Source organism: Numenius arquata, chromosome W (genome assembly GCF_964106895.1).
Source record: "Numenius arquata chromosome W, bNumArq3.hap1.1, whole genome shotgun sequence".
In the NCBI taxonomy this organism is placed as follows: domain Eukaryota; kingdom Metazoa; phylum Chordata; class Aves; order Charadriiformes; family Scolopacidae; genus Numenius; species Numenius arquata.
The window spans coordinates 8,236,606-8,258,709 of NC_133615.1; the positions used below are offsets into that span (position 1 = coordinate 8,236,606).

General features: G+C 37.8%; 1 protein-coding gene across 1 annotated transcript in view; it reads left to right on the forward strand.

Annotated features, from left to right (window-relative positions):
• The window catches only part of LOC141476549 (zinc finger RNA-binding protein-like), a 73,130-nt gene that overhangs the window by 42,458 nt on the left and 8,568 nt on the right, over window positions 1-22,104 (forward strand). The window contains exons 8-15 of the mRNA XM_074165230.1: window positions 4,695-4,983; window positions 5,941-6,134; window positions 11,774-11,893; window positions 12,873-13,018; window positions 13,417-13,579; window positions 15,240-15,445; window positions 15,691-15,841; window positions 17,294-17,435. Coding sequence (XP_074021331.1) covers window positions 4,695-4,983; window positions 5,941-6,134; window positions 11,774-11,893; window positions 12,873-13,018; window positions 13,417-13,579; window positions 15,240-15,445; window positions 15,691-15,841; window positions 17,294-17,435 — 1,411 coding nt within the window. The remainder of the gene's footprint in view (window positions 1-4,694; window positions 4,984-5,940; window positions 6,135-11,773; window positions 11,894-12,872; window positions 13,019-13,416; window positions 13,580-15,239; window positions 15,446-15,690; window positions 15,842-17,293; window positions 17,436-22,104) is intronic.

A 22,104-nucleotide genomic window follows, 5' to 3' on the forward strand; every position in this document is an offset into this window, starting at 1 on the left:
CATTGTTCTCCAGAGTTCCAAAACCACACAGGTTTGTCTAATTTAAATAGCTATTTAATATAGATTTGCAAATGAGCAACATTCTTCCACAAAAAAAAACCCCAACCAACATAAATGAGAACTTGTATTATAATTAGATCTAAAATAGCAGAATCCTCACTTGCTAGTTACTTTTATATAGCGACACTGATGGAAGGTCTGGATTTCCTGTGATTTAGCAGCCCAAGAATGACAGAGAATTAAGAGCATTTGAATTTAAGAAACAAATACTAAATTATCTTCTGGAGAACACTTTGCTCTTGTCCTTTTTCATTTCCAGCTATTAGCCTTTTCTAGTAAAAAAAAGCGTTGAGGGCTTTTTTTTTTTTCAAAAAAAAAATATTGAAGGTAGAAGGCTTTATTTATTTATTGCATATTAACAATATCAAGAAAATGCAACACTGATATAACGCTATCTATTTTGCCAGGTAATAACTTCAGGTGACTTAAGATTGTAAGATTTTTTTATTTTCCACATTAGGATATTTGTGTAATAAGTCATGCATTAAGAAACTTAATAAGGTATCTGTAGCAATTATTGTCAGAGGAATACACTTTCAGAAAAACACAGTCTATTTCCATATAAGATATATAGCATGTAAAAGGTATATAGAGGAAAGCACATAAAAGATTCCCTATAAGCCTTGCTTTTCAGGGATCACACTGACTGATTTAATTTAAAAACAAAAAAGAATTGTAAATCATGTGCACATAAGACGAAGGAATATAAAAATGCTTATCTCCAGTGCATCTCTGTACTAACAACCAACACGCATTAACACTTCTGCTATTCCAGCTCCGTTTAGGGCAATGAACACTGAAAACTCTCTTCCTAGAGGCTAATTTTTTTTTTAATTTTCTGAAGAGTGCTATTTTGATGTAGAGTTGCGATCAGGACTAAAACCAATTTCGTCTCTACCCAAACTACCAGCTTCCTCAAAAATGACAACTTCTAAAACATATTTCTTGCAGGTTTTTTTGCATGCAAATGTAGAAGTGATTTTCAGGCTAGCTTAGCACAACACTTAAGCTACCCTTAAAAATACTTTTTAAAATACAACATAGGAACATAGGAGGTTCCACTCGAATATGAGAAAGAATTTCTTCACGGTGAGGGTGCCAGAGCCCTGGAACAGGCTGCCCAGGGAGGTTGTGGAGTCCCCTTCTCCGGAGATTTTCAAGACCCGCCTGGATGCAGTCCTGAGTAGCATTCTCTAAGCAATCCTGCTTCAGCAGGGGAGTTGGACTAGATGATCTATATGGTCCCTTCCAACTCTAAAAAAAATTCAGTGAAATTCAGTGAAATAACTTGAACTAAAACAAAACCCAAAACAAACCAAAAAAGCCCCCACATGCTAATTAAGCGCTTATTTCTCGAATTCTAACTGTTAGGAATATTTGGACATTTTAGCATTAAGGAAACCATACTTGTTGAGACCTAACTGCCAGATTTCTCAAAGTTTCATAGAATACTCTATTAGTATCAGAAGAGCAAAAAAATAAAATTTTGCCATTTTTCTTTCAGGGATATGAAGACTGAAACAAGTATGACCTAACTCTCCAAAAACTGAAAGAAGCACTATAATCTGCTGCTTCAGTTTCTAAACCTAGGAAGAGGCACTACCGAGTAACTGCTCAGATGAAGTTTCAGGTGTTTTAAAGGAACCTGGGCAGAGTAAAGTAAAAACAAAATAATAATAATTAAAAAAAAAATAATCAAATTAGCTTTTTTCTCTTAAACACACTTGACAATAAACAGCATAAAATGGTGAAATGAAATATTGCGCTACAGTAAGCTGTGTTTTAGAAGAGACTTCTGTTTTTCTAGAGTCTGTCACTCACTATAGGCATAAAATTTCAAAGACTGAATTTATCTTTTTAGAACTTTAATGACAATTATTTCCTATTATTATAACTTTGTGAACAGAACATTTGTAATGCAATTCACTAGACCTGAAGGCATGCACATGTGCAATCCTCTCTTCCTGGTAACATATTCTGTGGTTTAACTACACACGGACTAAAAAAAAAAAAAAAAGAAAAGAAGAAAAAAAAGTTCTCTGTAGTAATTTTCGAGTTTCCATTCCTCTTGTTTCTAAAAGCATCCTCGTGTCATTCCATTAAAAACAAAAAATACCGACTGCTAATAGATAGCTAGCCATATACTATCAATAACTCAAAGATGAATATCCTCATGTGAATATCCTCATGTTTTGTTTTCAATACACCTGTCCTGGGTTAAGCGACACAGGACTAACTTTTCTTCTAATGCTGGGGAAAACTGCGCTTTTCGAAGACTCTAGTGTCTAAATTTGTGAAAATATTTACCTTATAGCCAGCCAGGCTCTGTGGGATTCAAGGTCTCGGTGTTTTCGAGCCTTGCCAGGTGCAGGGATGAGGAGGAGCGAGGCCTGGGCACTTGACCCAGGCCTGCCAACAGGAGTATTTCATACCATGAACGTCACATTCAATATAAATTAGAACGTTTGCTGCGTAGGTCTCTCTCCCTTGATGGCAGCGGTCCAGAGAACCCCTTGCCCCGGTGCCGGACCCCTGAGGCCTTCCCTTCCTCCCAAAGCCGTTGCGCTCACAGTGTCCGACATTTGTTGTCCACTGCTGGGAGTGCACAGCTTCCTACTGATAGAATTGGCTGAGTATAATCCTTGTATATTTTATATTGGTATCGGGGTCAATACTGGTTCTTTAGTGTTATTGTTAATTCTTTAGTCTTATCCTATTAAATCTATTTATATTTCAACCCTCGTGTTTCTTTGTGTTCCCCGATTCCCCTTCCTGGGTGGGGAGGGGTCATTGGGTGATAGAATAATTGTCTAAACAACAATAAATTGTTATGGGTTTTCTCAAACCATAACAGCACCCTTACTGCTTTGTTCATCTTCACATTTAGTCTCACTACCTGATTGAAATCCAATCACATTCTGCAATGTTTTCCTCACTGTACATCACAACATAACTGCAAGTGTCTGTAACAGTCATGCAAATATATGCTCCGTATCTACCTCTCTTCACTCAGTTGCACACAATGGACAGTTCAATGCCAGTACTGCCTCCTGCATTATCAAAACATTGATTTTATTCAAGTCTAGTTAACAGACATGTTCACAGTGATAACGCAAGACAAAGAACTGAGCTTGAGATGTTATGTCTGCCTGAAAAAGTACCAGCTACTAACATTTTCCCTGTCAAAATCACAGAATCAAAGAATGGCTGAGGTTGGAAGGGACCTCTGGAGGTCATTTGGGGGTCCAATCTCGCTGCTCAAGCAGGGACATCTGGAGCCAGTTACCCAGGATCATGTCCAGACAGCTTTTGAATATCTCCAAGGAGGGAGACTCCACAAGTTCCCTGGGCAACCTGCGCCCATAACTCTGCCAAGATTAATGTCAGCAACAGATACGTTATCAATATTCAGCTTTTATAGCTCTTTTTGTATCTCAGAACACTGTACAAGTGGCATCAGTAACATCATTCCTATTAAAATAAATAAAACTCGTAGCAAATTTAAAACAATTTCCCAATATTTTTTGTTAGTACAAGAACAAAAAATATAATTTAGATAGATTTGCCTAGTGTTCTTCTTTCATTAAGTTGAGCCATTAAACTTTTGGGTTGTGCCCAGTAACTCCATAGGTATATGGAGTATGGTATATATTACCTTTTATATTTGGACGTCGCTTTCTCTTCCTCGTAGATAGTCGCGAACTAACGCTAATTGATATTTCATCTTTACATTGATGACAACCTAAAAGGACCCCATTTCTTTGGTACACTGAAGGATCTTGTGCATTCTACTGAAAAAAAAAAAGTAATTTTGAAGAGTTGCTTGAACTTAAATTTATAGTATTATGTGACATTAATATGTCTGTATTCTGATGGGGAACATGCTTAAAAAATAAGAACAAAAACCTAAAGTGTATGTATACAGTTGTGTGCATATCATGATTATGTACATGTGTTTGCATTAAAAGCATGTCTAGCAGATTTGTTTTGATGTTTTTTGGTTTTACTGCTACTTTCAAACCCAGTCTTTACTTTTCATTTTGCATGTTTTGCTCTTACGGACTACATGCATTGCTTTTTCAGGTGATGGTCAGCTGTACCAAAAAGAAGTATTATTCTCTCTCAAGCATGTTGTGAAAAGGCCTCTGCTTATTACTTCTTGACTTTCTATGAGACACTAAAGAGCTCTGAAATATGCCTCTTGCGTCCTCCTTAAGTGCTTAAAAAAAACCCCCAAAAAACCAAACAAACAAAAACCCCCTTTGTCTAAGGGGTAGGCAACAAAACAGTCACATTGAAACAGTTTGAGTAAAATGTTTCCTTGAGTTTTACCGGCTTGTGAGTTTATTGGCTTTCTGTTCTAGTCTACACAGCTTTTGGAGTAAATGTCTGAATCTCTAATGGAAATAAGCAATCTGAGATAACTATTAACTACTTCCTTGTTACAGATGACAAGAACTTTTACGTGTCCTTCCCCCCCCCCGATCACTTTTTGTGAAGAAGCAATAACTTTTTAGGGCTTGTTTTTTTAGTGATATTGATGTTTCTGATAAAGCTTCCATAACCTATAACAAGTTCATTTTTTATAGTTATCCCAGTGAGATCATATTATGAATTTCTCTTTATTCTTATAGGTAGTAAAGCTGCACACAAAACTTGGCAAACCCATTCCTTCAACTGAACCTAATGTGGTTACCCAAGCTACTTCCTCAACATCCACATTTGCTTCCAAACCAACCGCCTCTGCTTCAAATATAGCAACTAGCAGCAGCACTGTGAACTCCTCTGTTGCATCCTCTGTGGTGAAAATTCTTACTCCCACAGTAAACGCACCACTTAACATGGCATCCAACAACAAAACATCTTCAACCACTGCTAATATAGCTGTAAAGAAAATATCTACACCGAAAATAAACTTTGTTGGCAAGTACAGAAGTCAGTCTTTATTTTGAAACCTAACCTATTCTATTTTTTTTAAAGATCTTAGTGCAACAAATACAAATTTATTTAGTTAACTTTATGCATGAGTAACTCTGTTGTGTTTAAGAGGATTACTGATAGGTGAAAATAAGCGTGTATATAAAAGTTTTGCTTCACAATTTATGGTGTTTTCTGCCCTGTTGTCTCCACCTGACCTCTCTTGGAGGCTTCTCCCACCTTCATAAGAAGCCTCCCACCTTTGGTTTCTTATGTAGTAGCTGTTGGAGTATTGCAGTTTATAATTCCCGTTGGTCCTAATTTCAGTTTACAGCCTGGGCTGTTAAGACAACCTGGAGTAGGTTGGCAGTTGACAACTGGGCAATTGAAACATCCTTGTAACACTGGAAATCTAACAGTGGAAACTTTTGAAATAAGCATGACAGACATTTAGAGACAGGAAGCAGTTGTTCAACAATAAGCTACCCTGCTCTTGAAGGAAAGACCTATGCAGTTGCAACACTGAGAGAATACTACCTTTGTTAGTAAAAACATTATAAGGTTTTGAAGTACTTTTTTGGATCCATTTACAAAAAAAAAATCTGACAAAAAAAAAAAGATGATTGAAATATATTTGCTGAGTTGTTCCCATTTAGTCCTCTCTCTTTTGAAAAAGCATGAAAATGAATGATGAAAATTGCAACTATATAAAGCAAAAGTTTTTCTTCCTAAACTAAGCTAAACTAAACTAAAAAACTGTTTAAATAACTTTTTTGTTAAACTTTTTTTTAAAAAAACCTTTCATTGTATTTAAAATATGTTTAAGGTTTAACTAATTTTAAAAGACTGATAATGCTTTGACCAGAACATTGATACTTGCAAATAAAGCCTTCAGTTTGCATATCATGTGTAATTATATTCTCATTTTATGAAAGTTAACGATTTAACTTTTTTGATTTCTAGGTGGTAATAAGCTTCAGACGACAGGAAGTAAACTGGAAGAAATGAAATCAGCTGAAAGTGTTAAAACAACAACTGCTTCTACAGTACAAACACAGGAAGTAAAACCAGACACAGCAGCTGAACCAGTGACTCCTACGACTCTTGCTGTCTTGCAAAGCGATGTCCAGCCAGTGGGCCATGACTATGTGGAAGAGGTATTGATATGAAAACTTGGATTATTTTTTAACTATTTTACTGAAAATTTATTCAACATGAAACAATCACAGAATGGCTGAGGTTGGAAGGGGCCTCTGGAAGTCATCTGGTCCAACCCCCCTGCTCAAGCAGGGCCACCTAGAGCCAGTTGCCCAGGATCATGTCCAGGCAGCTTTTGAATATCTCCAAGGAGGGAGACTCCACAAGTTCCCTGGGCAACCTGTGCCAGTGCTCAGTTACCCTCACGGTAAAAAAAAAAAATCAACCAAAAAAAAAAAACCACCCCCAAAAAAAAGTGTTTCCTGATGTTCAGAAGGATCCTGTCACTGGGCACCACTGAAAAGAGCCTGGCTCTGTCCTCTTTGCACCCTCCCTCTGGGTATTTGTATACATTAATAAGATCCCCCCTGAGCCTTCTCATCTCTCGGCTAAACAGTCCCAAGCTCTCTCAGCCTTTCCTCATAGGAGAGAGGCTCCAGTCTTTTCATCATCTTTGTGGCCTTTCATCGGACTCTCTCCAGTATGTCCATGTCTCTCTTGCACTGGGGAGCCCAGAACTGGACACAGGACTCCAGGTGTGGCCTCGCCGGTGCTGAATTAGAGAGGAAGGATCAGCTCCCTCAACCTGCTGGCAATACTTTGTCTAATGCAGCCCAGGATGCCATTTGCCTTCTTTGCTGCAAGGGCACATTGTTGGCTCAAGTTCAACTTGGTGTTCACCAGGACCCCCCAGGTCCTTTTCTGCCAAGCTGCTTTCCAGCTGGGTGGCCCCCAGCATATATTGGTGCATGTAGTTGTTCCTCCCCAGGTGCAGGATTTTGCACTTCCCCCTGTTGGACTTGACGAGGTTCCCGTCAGCCCATTTCTCCAGCCTGTTGAGATCTCTCTCTGGATGGCAGCGCAACCCTCTGGCACATCAGCCACTGCTCCCAGTTTTGTGTCATCAGCAAACTTGCTGAGGGTACACTCTGCTCCATCATCCAGATCATTAATGAAGACCTTAATCAGAAAATATGCTAAAATTGGCAAGTTCTCTATAAAAGGAGAGAAACTTCACTAGTATGGAAAATTGTATTCAGTTCTTAAAACATTCTGTATTTCCTGCCTTAAGCTACTATTTTGCTTTTCTAGGTACCAATAATGTAACTACACTGTAATCTACCATTGTTGCATTTAAGTAGCAGACAAAATTTTACACATAATTTAACACCCCAGAGTTAAGCCTACAGCCATCAATCCATTTTGAAGTTACAACTACAAAGAACGTAACTATACCATTAACAGAAAAGTTTCCCCAAGTGCTCGGTTCCTAAAGACATGAGCCTGTTGCAAATTTAAACTAGTTGGCAGACTTCCCTCCTAAAAATGACAAAGGCTCCTCTGATTAGGACCTTTTCTCCCCAATTCTCACCACCTCCTCTGTTTCCCCATCATTAGTCAACTGCAATACTGGCATACAGCCCATGTTAAATACCCAGAGCCCCTTATTGCCTTTTGAATGTTGTCATATCTCCTCTGAGAGTGAGACCTCATTGATTTAAAATAAGCCTATTGAAATCTTTTTTATATACAGTAGTAACTTACTGGAGGCTTCTTGTGTACATTAAATAAGCTAGAACAGCATGTTTAAGATAGCACTTAACACTAACATAGATCGAACAAAGGAGAAACAGCACCATGCAGCTCAGTCATATTCAGTGAAGTCCCTTTTGCTAAAAACGCGTATCCTTTAAGATGTGACACAACTCAAGATAGCATGGGCATAAAATTCACAGAAAGAAAGCATTTGGAGTTTTTACACTATGATATATGTACATCCATCCTATAAAACAACTATGATTACTTCCATTCCCCATGCATTTTAGAATGGGGTGCGTATAACACGATACTTTAAGATGAATAAATGTTTTTCATAACATAAGTTTAAGTCTAGTAGCGCATTTTCACTTCAGAATAAGCCTTAAGTCCTACTCAGTACTGTCCCTATCTTCCTGTTGTCCACCACAGAATCACAGAATGATATGGGGTTGGAAGGGACCTCTGGAGATCATCTAGTCCAACCCCCCTGCCAAAGCAGGTCCACCTAGAGCAGGTTGCACAGGAACGTGTCCAGGTGGGTTTTGAATGTCTCCAGAGACGGAGACTCCACCACCTCTCTGGGCAGCCTGTTCCAGGGCTCTGCCACCCTCAAAATAAAGAAGTTCCTCCTCATGTTTAGATGGAACTTCTTATGTACAAGTTTGTGCCCGTTACCTCTTCTCCTGTCACTGGGCACCACTGAAAAAAGACTGGCCCCATCCTCTTGACACCCACCCTTTAAGTATTTCATAGAATCATAGAATCATAGAATTGTCTAGGTTGGAAGGGACCTTTAAGATCATCTAGTCCAACCATCAACCTAACTGAAAAAAACCAAAAAAGCACATCACTAAACCATGTCACTAAGCACTATGTCAACCGGTCTTTTGAATACCTCCAGGGATGGTGCCTCAACCGCTTCCCTGGGCAGCCCATTCCAATGCTTAATAACCCTTTCAGTGTAAAAATTTTTCCTGATGTCCAATCTGAACCTCCCCTGGCGCAACTTGAGGCCATTTCCTCTTGTCCTATCGCCTGTGTCTTGGGAGAAGAGACCGACCCCCACCTCTCTACAACCTCCTTTCAGGTAGTTGTAGAGAGCGATAAGGTCTGCCCTCAGCCTCCTCTTCTCTAGGCTGAATAACCCCAGCTCCCTCAGCCTCTCCTCATAAGACTTGCTCTCCAGACCCCTCACCAGCTTTGTTGCATAGGCGTTGATCAGATCCCCCCTCAGTCTTCTCTTCTCCAGACTAAAAAGACCCAAGTCCCTCAGCCTTTCCTCGCAAGAGAGATGCTTCAGGCCCCTAATCATCTTTGTAGCCCTCTGCTGTACCCTCTCCAGCAGTTGCCTGTCCTTCTTGCACTGGGGAGCCCAGAATCAGACACAGTACTCCAGATGGGGCCTCACCAGGGCAGGGTAGAGGGGAAGGATAACCTCCCTCCACCTGCTGGCCACACTCTTCCTGATGCACCCAGGATGCCATTGGCCTTCCTGGCCACAAGGGCACATTGCTGGCTCATGGTCATCCTGTTGTCCACCAGGACTCCCAGGTCTTTCTTCTCAGAGCTGCTCTCCAGCAGGTCAGCCCCCAACCTGTACTGGTGCACGGGGTTATTCCTCCCCAGGTGCAGCACCCTACACTTGCCCTTGTTGAATTTCATCAGGTTCCTCTCTGCCCAACTCTCCAGCCTGTCCAGGTCTCGCTGTATGGCGGGAGTACACCAGTACAAGTCTGTATTATGTTTAGTGATACTTTAAGCTTGGGCTAGTAGGTCTGTGTGGATTACAGCCCTAACATCTCTGAAAGACTGAATACTTTTGAAAACAGTATCTAGTTGAAGAGATAACTGGGGCAGGCACTGAAGACAAAAGTAAAGCTAATTAGAAGTACTAGCAAATGTGAAAAAACACTCCACCCCCAAACAATTCTCAATAACCAACTTATCCATCCACAGCATTTCACCTTCCTTTGCTGTTTCACACTAGTCTCGAATATCCTGTAACATCATGGACTGCACTTGAATTCCAACCTAGGTATAATTGCAGTAGTTCACTTCCATATGACTGCATCCTTAACCTAAACGCACAGACACTGTGATTGGTTCTGGACCCTAACTGCTACAATTGCCTTTATCTGTGAAGGCCCAAACCACAACAGTAATATTCATGCTACTGGATAGCAATTCAAAGTTAACAAATCACTCCTAACTACCCAAGAATCTCCCCATCTGTGACCTGTCTCATTAGAGAAGGGACACAGTATGAACATCACTAAGATGAAAACTCAGACACTCAAAGAGTGTTTATCTTAACAGAAACCAAAATCTTAACACAAGGTTAATTAAATGAGACCACCACATTTGCACACTTCTCTGTCCAAACATTTCTTAATGTCCCTATCTCTCTATCACCATCCCCACATTTCAGTCAGCCAACTTTAAAATAAAAACATAACTACGTCTCTTCTCCAGCACTGAATCAAGAATGCTAATTTTTATTTTTTAACTTTTTTTTTAACATATGAAAGACAAGCCGATATTCAGTTGTTCATTTCAAACTGAATATACACACAGTGGTTCAGGTGGCCTACAGAGCACGCACACACACGCGCGCACACACACGCGCACACACACAAAGTAAAAAGGACTAGTATCACCAAATTCCACATTTATTTCAGGTTCCTAAATAGATGGATTAATACAATTACTTAAATAAGTAACAGATGAGTTTTGCATTGCATGCAGGTTTATAAGCTTAGGCCCCAATACCACCACTAGCAGAAAGTACAAAGGTATTGCAATATTCAGAGAAATTTCCATAATCTGATGCTTCTCTCATTAGGTGATTATGTTATTACTGGGTAGTGCACACAAAGAATTTTGAGCAGGGCAGCAGGAAATTTTGTTCAGTGACAACACTGAAAGGAACAAGAATGCTTCTAATCCATTATTTACAGGTTTATAAAGGGCACTTAGCTCTTTTGCTGCCTTTGATTAAATATGAAACAAGTTAAGATTTCAAGTGTGCTTTATGAAAACTAGTATTTATGAACTAATAAAACCAGACATCTATTCCCTTTCTTATCTAGTCAATTCAGGGAACTATACTGCTTACACGGTTACAACAGTAAATACGTTATCAACTCCTGCACACACTACTCATGAATTTCCCAAATCCAAGATCTAACATCTGGCCTTTATAACTGCTTCAAATATCAGTATTTAATGTTAAGACTATATTCCTTGGACAAATTTTAATTTATCCTTCATGTGAAGGATGAGGAATGAGCTTTCAATCCACCTCACTGTATGCTTATCCAGCCCACACATCAACAGCTTTTCTATGAGGATATTACAGTGAGACTGTGTCAGAGGCCTTACTGAAGTTCAGGTAGACAATATCAACTGCTCTCCCCTCATCTACCAGACTGGTCATTTCACCGCAGAAGTTTATCAAGTTGATCAAGCAGGACTTCCCCTTGGTGAAGCCATGCTGCCTATTGATGATGATTTTCTTGTCCTTAATGTGCCTGGAAATGATTTCCAGGATTAGCTGCTCCGTCACCTTCCCAGGGGTCAAGGTGAGGCTGACTGGCCTGTAATTCCCTGGGTCCTCCTTGAAGATAAGAGTGACCAGGCATTGAACCTGCAAAGGCTTGTGCATATGTTTACATTTTTGTATTGTGCATGTTTCTTTTGAGCTCAATGGGTCATTCTTCATGTGGGTGGCATGAGATGTGTGGATGAAGTCTGATGTAAATTTTTCATCATTTGCAGGTTTGTAATTATTCAATCAATATGTCCACGCTAGAGTTTAAAGCTGTGTACTCTTTGTAATGGAAGAACTTTGTTCTTTGTTCATTACCAAACACAATGGTGTGTTTGTCATAATTGAAAGTTCTATTTTGCTTTCAGTTACCGTGTGAACTTTTTAGCGTGTTTTGAGATGGGTAGACGTTATCCAGTGTCACTGAATTAGATTAATTTTTACATCAGCTTGCTTTGGTTGGGTTTTTTTTAAAAAAAAAAAAAGCCAAACGTGTTAAACTTTATTTTCCAGGTAAGAAATGATGAAGGAAAGGTGATCCGCTTTCACTGTAAACTTTGTGAATGCAGTTTTAATGATCCTAATGCCAAGGAGATGCACTTAAAAGGGAGGCGGCACAGACTTCAGTATAAGGTTAGTAGAAATGCTAATGCTTCTATCTGAAAATCCACCAGATGTCAGCTGACTGATTGCGTGTTCTTACATTTAAAGACTAATCAAAAGTAGGTACTCTGAGTAAACAGCATATAAAAAAAGCTAGAGAAATATATTTCTTAGGGAGTATAGTCTTTAAAGTAGTAATGCAGACTGTGAAACTGCATTTTGGTTTGCGTTTTGTTTTTTTAAACATTTTTAACATTGCTTTCAGGCAACCTTTATAACGTTAAAATATTGTACAACATGTGCAAGCAACAGTAGGTGCTTTATGTTGTTTACCATGAATTTCAAATAGTGTAAAAAAGTAGCGCTCAATGTTTTTGGCAGGATAAACCACATAAACCCTTTGTGGAGACATTTGAGAAACAAGTGGTGCAGACTTTTTAGTCATGAATGGAGACACACCTATATTAACATATGGTGTGTGTTTTGATTATTATAAGATTATATAGGAAAAATCTACTGTGGTCACAGGAGATACAGTGGGCCTGCATAATCATGAAAGGGATGAAAGAAGAGAAAAAATTGCCAGAAAAAATGTATTCAGTAACTCATGATTATGGTCCTGTATGAGGGACCCTTCAGGATCAGGGCATCAAGAAGCACACTGTAGTTAATATGAAATGGTTTTTTTCAGGTTATAGAGTAGTCATCCTGCTGCAGAATGAACAGCAAATTACTTAGTATTTCCTTTAACTTTATAATCTTAAATTGCTTTGTTCTCATATAGTTGAAGAGGGAAATCATGCTGTTTGTAATAAGTTGCTATTTCTTTCTTTTAAAATACTGGACAGATTTTTCTTCTTCAGCTATTCGTTCAGTGGAGTTCTATAACTGCATTTTACTCCCCTTGATTTTATCATAGACCAGTAGTGTGTGTTAAACATGTCAGAAGAACTCCGTAACTTTGAGATGACAAGAGGCAAACCAACATTTCATTTTTTTTCTGAACTAGAAAAAAGTTAACCCAGACTTGCAAGTAGAAGTAAAGCCCAGTATTCGAGCAAGAAAAATTCAAGAAGAGAAGATGAGGAAACAGATGCAGAAAGAAGAATATTGGAGAAGACGAGAAGAGGAAGAGCGCTGGAGGATGGAAATGAGGTAATGCTTTCTGTTTTATCAGTGAATGAGACAAAGCTGCAGTCAGATTACCTAAAACTAACTCTGCTTCTGTAGTTACTTATTTTGAATACTTGTTTTGGGAACTCTGTACTGTCTTGTTTTATATTAAGTTGTCGTTATCCCTCTGGGTTTTTTATTTGTTTTTGTTTGTTACTGTTCAATCCCTCTGAGGAATGTAGACTTGCTAGAATTATTTGCTATAAATTCAGGCCCACTTTCAAAATAACCATTCATTTTATTTACCCTCTGGAGTTCACTGGTGTTTGCTCGTGACTACTAGAAATGGGTTAGTGAGTGAGGACATCCAAGAATTTATTTAGAATGGTTGGAAGTATTAACTGCTATATAAAGAGAACACTTTTATTGATGCACTTCAGGCGATATGAAGAGGACATGTACTGGAGGAGAATGGAAGAAGAGCAGCATCACTGGGATGACCGTCGCAGAATACCAGATGGAGGATATCCTCATGGTCCTCCAGGGCCTCTAGGCCTGTTGGGAGTTAGACCAGGAATGCCTCCCCAGCCCCAAGGACCAGCTGTGAGTTTCTTAACTGGAGAGGGAAGGGGGGGAAAACAAATCATGCTTGCCAGGAGGCACAGTTAAAAACTAAATTATTCAGTGCTACTTCAGTTGTCTCCAGTGTTTCTTAATAAGGATTTGGAAAAGTGAAGAAAAAATCATATGCTAATGAAACTGTGTAGATGGACCTGTCTTCCAAAATAAGTCCACTTATATGACAAAAAGATGCCTTGAAGACAACTATTGATTCTTCTCAAATACAAGTCACTCTGGATTTGTGTACTACTTTTATTTTATTTAATTGCATTATACTTTATTTATCTAATTGTGGACAAATGTATGGATAAAAAGTGGTTGGATCATCAGATCCAGATAGTTAGTCATGGGTCGTACTCTACCTGGAGGTCAGTAGCAAGTGCAGTACCACATGGGTTTATCCTGGGATTTTTCTCATTAGCACCTTATCAGTGATCTGAAAGGTGATGGAATGAGTGCACACTCATCAGGTTTGCAGCTGACATGAAGCTATTGGTTTGGGGTGGGGAGAACAGTTGATACCTTTGAGGGCAGAGCTGCCATCCAGAGCAACCTAGGCAGACTGGAGGAATGGACCAACAGGAACATTATAGAATTCTGCAAGGACAACTGCTTAGTGCTGCATTTGGGAAGGTATAACCCCTTGCACTGAGGGGCTGGGGAGTGACAGGCTGAGTAGTGGCCCTGCTGAAAGGGACCTGGGGTTCTTAGCAGATAGCAAGTTGAACATGAGCCAACTGTGTGCCCTGGCAGTAAGGCAGGCCAACAGCATCCTGGGTGATATTAACAGGAGCATAATCAGTAGATAAAGGGAAGTGATCAGCTTTCATTAGACCCAAACTCCAATACTGCATTCAGTTTGGGGCTTTCCAGTAAAAGAAAGATACTGATAAACCATAGCGGGTTCAGTATGGGGCTACTGGGATGCTCAGGGGTCTGGAGTGCGTGCCCTGTGAGGAAAGACTTGAGGGATCTGGGCTTGTTCAGCCTGGAGAAGAGATAGCTTCAGTGGGATCTAATAGCCTTCTAATACTTGTGCATTATAAAGACAATGGAGCCAGGCTCTTTACAGTCGTGAGGGGCCAAGATACAACCAACTTAAGCTGAGACAGAAGAGGTTCAGACTAAATACAGGAATTTTATTTTTTTTTCACACAGACGTTGTGCAGCTTCCATCATTGGCGGTTTTCAAGAACCGACTGGATAAAGCCCTTAGCAACATGATATGGTCTTATAGCTGACCATGGTTTGCACAGGAGGTTGGACTAGAGGACCTCCTGAGGTCCCTTCCTATTTGAATTCTTCTGTGATTCTATGAAAAGCAGTCATGGATACTTTATTTTGCATCAGTATGCAAGTATTTTCCAGTTAACAGAAAGACAATAGATATTTATGTTGGGGAGGTACTTTTGATCCTGGGATTTCATGATTTGTTTATTTTTGATACATTTCATGTTTTTTCAGACATGATTGTGACCAGTGTAAGTTGTTAAGGACACTTCAGTTCATGTTTTGTTACATTTCAATGATTTGAGGTTTGAATATTCTGTTGTTTAGCCACATGTTTGGTTTTTGGTCACATATCTTCTATGAACTTGGAAGCATACCCAAATTTCAGAAATGTGCTTTATCATCTGTTTAGCCTCTACGCCGCCCTGACTCCTCTGATGACCGTTATGTGATGACCAAACATGCAGCTATATATCCAACAGAGGAGGAACTTCAAGCAGTCCAAAAAATTGTTTCTATTACTGAGCGTGCTTTGAAACTTGTTTCTGACAATATGACTGACCATGAAAAAAGCAAGAGCAAAGAGGGAGATGACAAAAAAGATGGCAGTAAAGATAGGTATTTTTTTTCTTATTGTTTTTTAAGAATTTCATCACTTGTTTTTGAAGTCATTTTATGTTTTTCCCTTGCACTGTTATCAGTGCTTCCAGGGTTTCTGTTTTCTTTGGGTTTTGATACAGCATATGTCTCTATGGCCTCAAGAGTATATGGAATACTCCTATTTTATTTCACTTTTATATCTTCAGGATTAGTTTAATGTTTTTTATATTATTCTAAATGCAACTTTTAACTATAATTCACAGAGCTTTGAAAGGAGTTTTACGGGTAGGCGTTTTGGCTAAAGGTTTGCTACTCCGTGGAGACCGAAATGTCAGTCTTGTTTTATTATGTGCTGAGAAGCCTTCAAAGATGTTACTCAGTCGTATTGCTGAAAGTCTTCCCAAACAACTTGCAGTAAGTAGAATTTAGATTTTTGGATCTGAATTTTTGTAAAGATACTGTAAAAATCTATTCTTAAGTCAAATGTCTGCAGGGCTGACTGCTGCATTTCATAGTTCAGGTTCACTTTCTTTTCATTTTCTGAGTGTTTCTGCCTGAATGCAGGGACTATGCTGCATGTTTTGCTTTCTGTATATTGTGTCCATACAAGTATCTAGGTGTTTATGCTAGCGATGTAGTATCAATGATCATTTAATAGATTTCATTTAACTGGGAAATAGAAACAAGCAAAACAAAGACTGTTATCCAGTTACCAGCAGCGATAGAGGTAATTTGTGCAGTGTTACAGGAAGCTTGCGCTGCCTGAAGGTCAAAGTTCTCCATTAATGCCAGTCTTTTTGTACTTATGTCTTGTTTCCAATTTGTATGTGTCAGTGATTTGTAGTCCCACAATTAGTTAACAGTCTTGTGTTTGATTTTGTTTTTTCTTTTTTTGTCACTTTAAAAAAAAAACTACATCCAATCTTAGAGCATTCAGCAGATTTCATATAAACCATTTGCTATATTTCTACAAAAAATGAAAGTACAGAATAAAGTCTTTAGCTCCAGTGCTCTCCACTGGACAAAGCCTGTCTACCATTATTATAGAATGCTTGTCACAGCGTTAGTATTTCAATGCAGTCTGGTATAATGCTCAACAGAATCAGTGGCATGGTAGAAGCATTATCAGGATCAGATTAATTAGAAAATAATCTTGGGTTTGCTCTTGTTTAAAATAACAGAACAAGAAAAAAAATTAAAAACTGCATATCTTGGTCTGGCTTTGTGGAGAAGTCACTTGTCCCTCTAGTATGTGGAAGAAGGTGATAGAGGTACCTACAGCTTCCTTTGGGGGTACTTAGAATTATTAAATCTAGTTGCAAGAAGCAACCTTGTTACTCTTACATTTTTTTCCCTGGTGTTTATCTTGCCCTTTGCTCTCTCATCAGAGAATGTTGTGACAGCCAAGTATAGAATGTGCCTAGCAGTACCCATCCTGTAACTGCGAGCTCAAAGAAGAACCACTGCATCTTTGTGCTTTTTAAAGGCTCCTATGTTCCAATGAGAAACATATCCAGCTGGCATTTTCAGTGGCACTGAGGCTTTTCTTTATCTCAAACACTATCAAGATTCTTGTTATGTAATTTACTTTGTATATTAATTTCCTTTATGGGTAGTTTTTTTCTTTTGCATGCTTGGTGACTGCTGTATATTTTCATTAATGATTTGGAAACAGTATGCAAGTCCATATATATAGATATATATCTTAATTGTGTATACTGCTGTTTCTTTGAATACAGAGATATCTGCTTCATATAATTATATTGTTTATGTCTTTCTATTAAAAAGACTATGTTGAAATCCATTTTCTTCCCCATACTTTTCTTGGCCACATGCTAATAGAAATTTCTCTTTCTTGATATTTAGGTAATAAGTCCTGAGAAATACGATATCAAGTGTGCAGTCTCAGAAGCAGCAATAATTTTAAATTCATGTGTGGAACCCAAAATGCAAGTTACTATCACACTGACATCTCCAGTCATTCGGGAGGAGAACATGAGGGATGGAGGTTGGGAAGTCGTTAAAGATGTTACTTCTTTCTCCTCTGTTATTATATGTTTGTTTATTCTGCTTAGGATGGTGTTAAGGTCCTAGAAGGCAACATGCTGGCACAACTAATGTATTTGATCAAAACCTTGTTTTTCAACAACCAGTCTCGGTAGAGAACAGTTGGTTAAAATAAATGCTTATATGATGAGTTTATTTAATTTTTAAAAATTTGAACTTTATGTCCAACCTCAGCTTTCTGGAAAAGGTACAAACTTGACTCTTTCTTTCCCTCTTATAAAATTATGTGGAAAATGCAGTATTTTATAGTAAGTGGCTATAAACTGGCTTTCTAGAGCAGTCTTGCCCTAAGAGAAAGATTGTATGGTTTTAGAAAAATCACAGGTTTTTGGGTTTAAACTGGATTAGTATTACTGTCACTTACACATTCTAAATAGCAGTGCCACTTAAAAAATGCACTTTTATAATACTTTTGATGGTAACGGTGCTTCTAACTTTAAAAGACGATGCAATTTTTTTCCAGCTCTCTGAGGTTGCTTTTTCGTCTGGAGTGCTTTTTGAGTATATTTAGGCTCCTGGTGTTACAATCAGTCTTCTATCCAACTGGAAAACCCAGACTAGTACAATAAGAAATGGCTTTGTCGTTGAGCTGAAGCAGAAGGTGGACCTTGTAAATCAAATTACATTTCTGAAGTTCACAGTTTCTCTGGTGCCAGCAGTGTTGCTTCAGGGTCTGTTCTGTAACACTTTCAGAGCTCCAAAAGCTTTTAAGCCAACAAGCATGATTAGTGTCTGCATGACATTGGTTCTCTTTGTTTACGGGTCAGATAAAATGAACTTTTGTTTCCTTTTAATCCTGTATTTTCATAGTTGAAAGAGAACATGGCAAGCAGGGTTCTGGTGTTTGACAGTGAACTTATAGATAGGAAATCTGAGGCTATCATAACACTTCTCATGCAGGTTGAAAAAAATTGTATGTGTATATGTATACATGTACTTGTGTATATACGTATTTATATAAGACACAGAGGCTTTTTTTTAATTTCATCTCATCATTATATGTCCTCTAAAATGCTTGAGGTTTTTATATTGCATTAGTAAATGTTCTGTAGCTATGACAAGTGCATTGTAAGCAAGCTGTGTTAACAAAGTCATCCTACATAATCAGAAAGAAAAAATTCAAGATATATTCTCTAGTTTGGATGACTTCTGAAGAGTCTTTAAGAGTGCTTTGTACATGATTTTTAAGCTGTGCATATTATTCCTAGCTATAAAGGCTTTGTACGTGTACTGTCACACCCAACCAATTCTACTTGTTTTTTGACAATCTAAGTGTAACATGACTCTTGGTTTGTCTGTGCTGAATCAGACTTCACATATTATTTAAGTTCATAAAGAATACTTTAACTTAAAAATGTGATTATTAAATTACATTAAATGAAGTTAACCTTAAACACCATGTTTATTTCTTAATGTGCTGTGCAAAAGTGCAATATTGATTACTGCCACAATACTCAATTTCAGTTTTCTGGCCTAAAATTCTATGATGTGGACTAAAAAGAAAATACATTTCAAATTACTATGATCAATCCCTTAATTTATGCCACCTAAAGGAAACAAATCTATTTTTGTCTGACCCACACTTGAGTTAAAATGATCATTGTGAATTTCTTCACTGCTGAATGCAGTGCTGCTTCTAGGCAAGCAAAATCAAGTTAGATTTCTCTTCAAGACACTGAGCAGTATAAAATGGATGTGCAGAAAAGTTCACTTTTGAAACTAGAGCAAATAGAAGACTGAATTGCATCAAAGAAGACCTTATTATGAAGACTGCTGCTTATTTGCTGCAGAGTATGTGTTTGTATTTTTTCTTACTGCAGCTTCTCATGCTCTGTGTCTTACAATGGCTTAAAGTTTTCATTATTTTTTTTTTTTTTTTAGCCTGCTTGGGGAGCTAGTTCAGGTGATAAGGAAGGCTTTACCGGAAGAACCAGTTTGAGTAAAGACAAGACTGAGACTTGCACGTGGAATAGAATCATGTTTGATGTGTAATAATCCCATTACATGATAAAAGGCTAAAAAAAAATATGGTGTGAAATAAAATTGTTAACCGCATAGCTACTGTTCCTTACAGTATTGTGCGTTTGACAGTTTACCAAATCTGATATATTCAAAGTGCCCTGCTGTGGAATCTTTCCTTCAGCAAACAAAGTGTACATACTTGTGAACGCAGATACGTGTGCACGTGTCTTTTTTTATCCTTAGCTAACAGCCCCGGTCCAAAGCCTTCTAGCAGAGGGACTTGATTCCTGTCAGGGGTTGCTGCCAAGATATCGGAAGGATTTTTGACCAAGGTTTTCTAAAGCTCAGTGTCACACCTGCCATGTCACAAAGGAGGGGGTTTGGATGCATAGTCCTAGCATCTACTATTACTTTGTATGGGTTTTTTCTTTTTCTTTTTGTCTTTGTGTCTCTCCCAGAATTAAGCAGTGTTCACACTCGTCTTGAAATAGTTGACTGGATAAAATGTATTTCACATAATAAAGCTTACCAAAATTGATATACCTGTTAACTTTTAATGAAGAGATAGTGTGGTTACAGCATGTCTAACTGAAGATTAACCCCTTATATTTAGGCTAGTAACAAATTAAGTTATATAGGGTAAGAATTTGTGCTTGTGTTTTGTAAATTATTTTCAGGTTTTTGTCTTAGCTTAACAGAGTGGTAGGTTAGGCATCTGAATTTAGTTAAATAGTCTTAAAGGGGTTAATCCTGAAATGTGAAACAGATGCAAAAATCCACAGATTAAGTATTACAAGAGTTTCCTTGATACATTTTTTCAGTCAATATATTCTCAGTGCAATATGTGCCTTGCAACTTTTGACTTAGTCTTTTTAAGTTTCAAGGGTATTCATATGTCTTAGTTGCACATTTTATATTGACATTTCCAGCACTGAGTAAGATTCTCTTCTGTGCACTTAAACTGTAATTCTTTTTGGTAAAATTATTTTCCAAATTGAAGCTTTTCAGAGCTAGAAGTAATTGGAGTTTCAAATTATGTAGTGAATTATTGTGATAAAAGTTTTCACAGTGTCTCCTAATTGCATATTAGTTTTGGAAGAATGTAAAAAATTGACTGATTAGGCTACTAGACCAAAAAGACCCATATTTTTATTTTTTATTTCTCAACTTTACTTCGCCTCTTTTTTTCTGCTGTGGATTTTCTCTAAATGTACTCCTTGTCTTTTATATCCAAGTTGTACTTGTTTCATCAGTTATCTTACCTGGCACCTCTCTTGTATATATTTGGGTGGGGGGGGGTTGTTTTAAAGAAAATACTGCTTTAAATGTCTTCATTTGCTCTGTAAATCCCTTGTTAGTGCAGTTTTTCTTCTTTCCACTTTAACATATAGTCCATAAGTTTGAATATCTGTGTGAGAAGATACCTACGTTCTTCTCAGCTTTGTTCTTATTTTGAAATCCTCTCCCTTTTAGCCCTGTACAGAGCAATGGGGTTGTCCTATTAAAAAAATGCCCAAATCTGGATGTAGTACTTCAGATTAAATTTAATTATTATATTGCGAAGTTGTAGCACCATGTTAATTCATGCCTTTTTAGTCCTCTGTATAGTAAAGTATACTACTATTTATTTTACATTTGTGTATAAATAGGTGGTTTCAGAGCTGTTTCTCTGCAGCATCCCTAGAAGCTTCTCCTTGCTGTTCTCCTTGCTGGCATGTTTTATGGGACTAAATTTTTTTTTTTTATATATATATATATAATTTTATTCTCAGACTTACCTTACCTTACTTATATCTTGCTGGATTAAACTATATTGTTCCATACAGCCAGCTCCTGTGAAATGAGTGCCATTGAGTGAGGGCTTTTTCTTTCCTCTTATCTGGTGTATCACCAGTTATGCTACCAATATACTTCATCACTAGTCACAATAGCCATTTTCATAATTAGTAAAACAAAGAACTTTTAAAGCTGATCATTGCATTATATCCCTACAATTTTTAAGTAACCCAAAGATACCATTTCATATTGTTCAGTGGTTCCAGTTTCATTGGTTGAACCACTTCCAAAAGGGCCTTGTGGTCTTTTCCTTTTTGGTAACAAAGCAATCAAATTGATAATTTACTGAATCCTTTTCTGAACATTTAAATATACAAGATCTACTATATTTTCTTTATCTTTCAGACATTCTGCTTTGTTTTTTAAGCTATTGCTTGCTTTTCTTTTTTTCGCTGAATCTTAAGTAAAGCAGTCCCTTTTCAGGTCCTTCCTTGCATCCTAAATGATATTGGAGCACGTATATCATGGGCTGAGGAATTTATTTACATGAATAAGAGAGAGGATACTAGAAAGTAATGGAACTCTAATACTGAACAGCATTTCACATTCCTTTATTCAGGTTTTTTTAAAGCAAAATTATTTCAATTTTGAATTTAAGGTATGATAAAAATAACATCATTACTAAACACCTAGTGCTTTTTAGACTTTTTTTATTTTTATACTTAGTTTTTCTTTTAAAGAGTAGGTCCCAAATAACACGTGGCTGTTAAAATTTACAAGAAACTAAGTTTGAATGTTTCTACTTGGTTAAAGTGGATTTTTGTGTTCCTTCTGTCTCGTGTTCTCTGTGCCGGTGCCCTGTGTCCAACCAT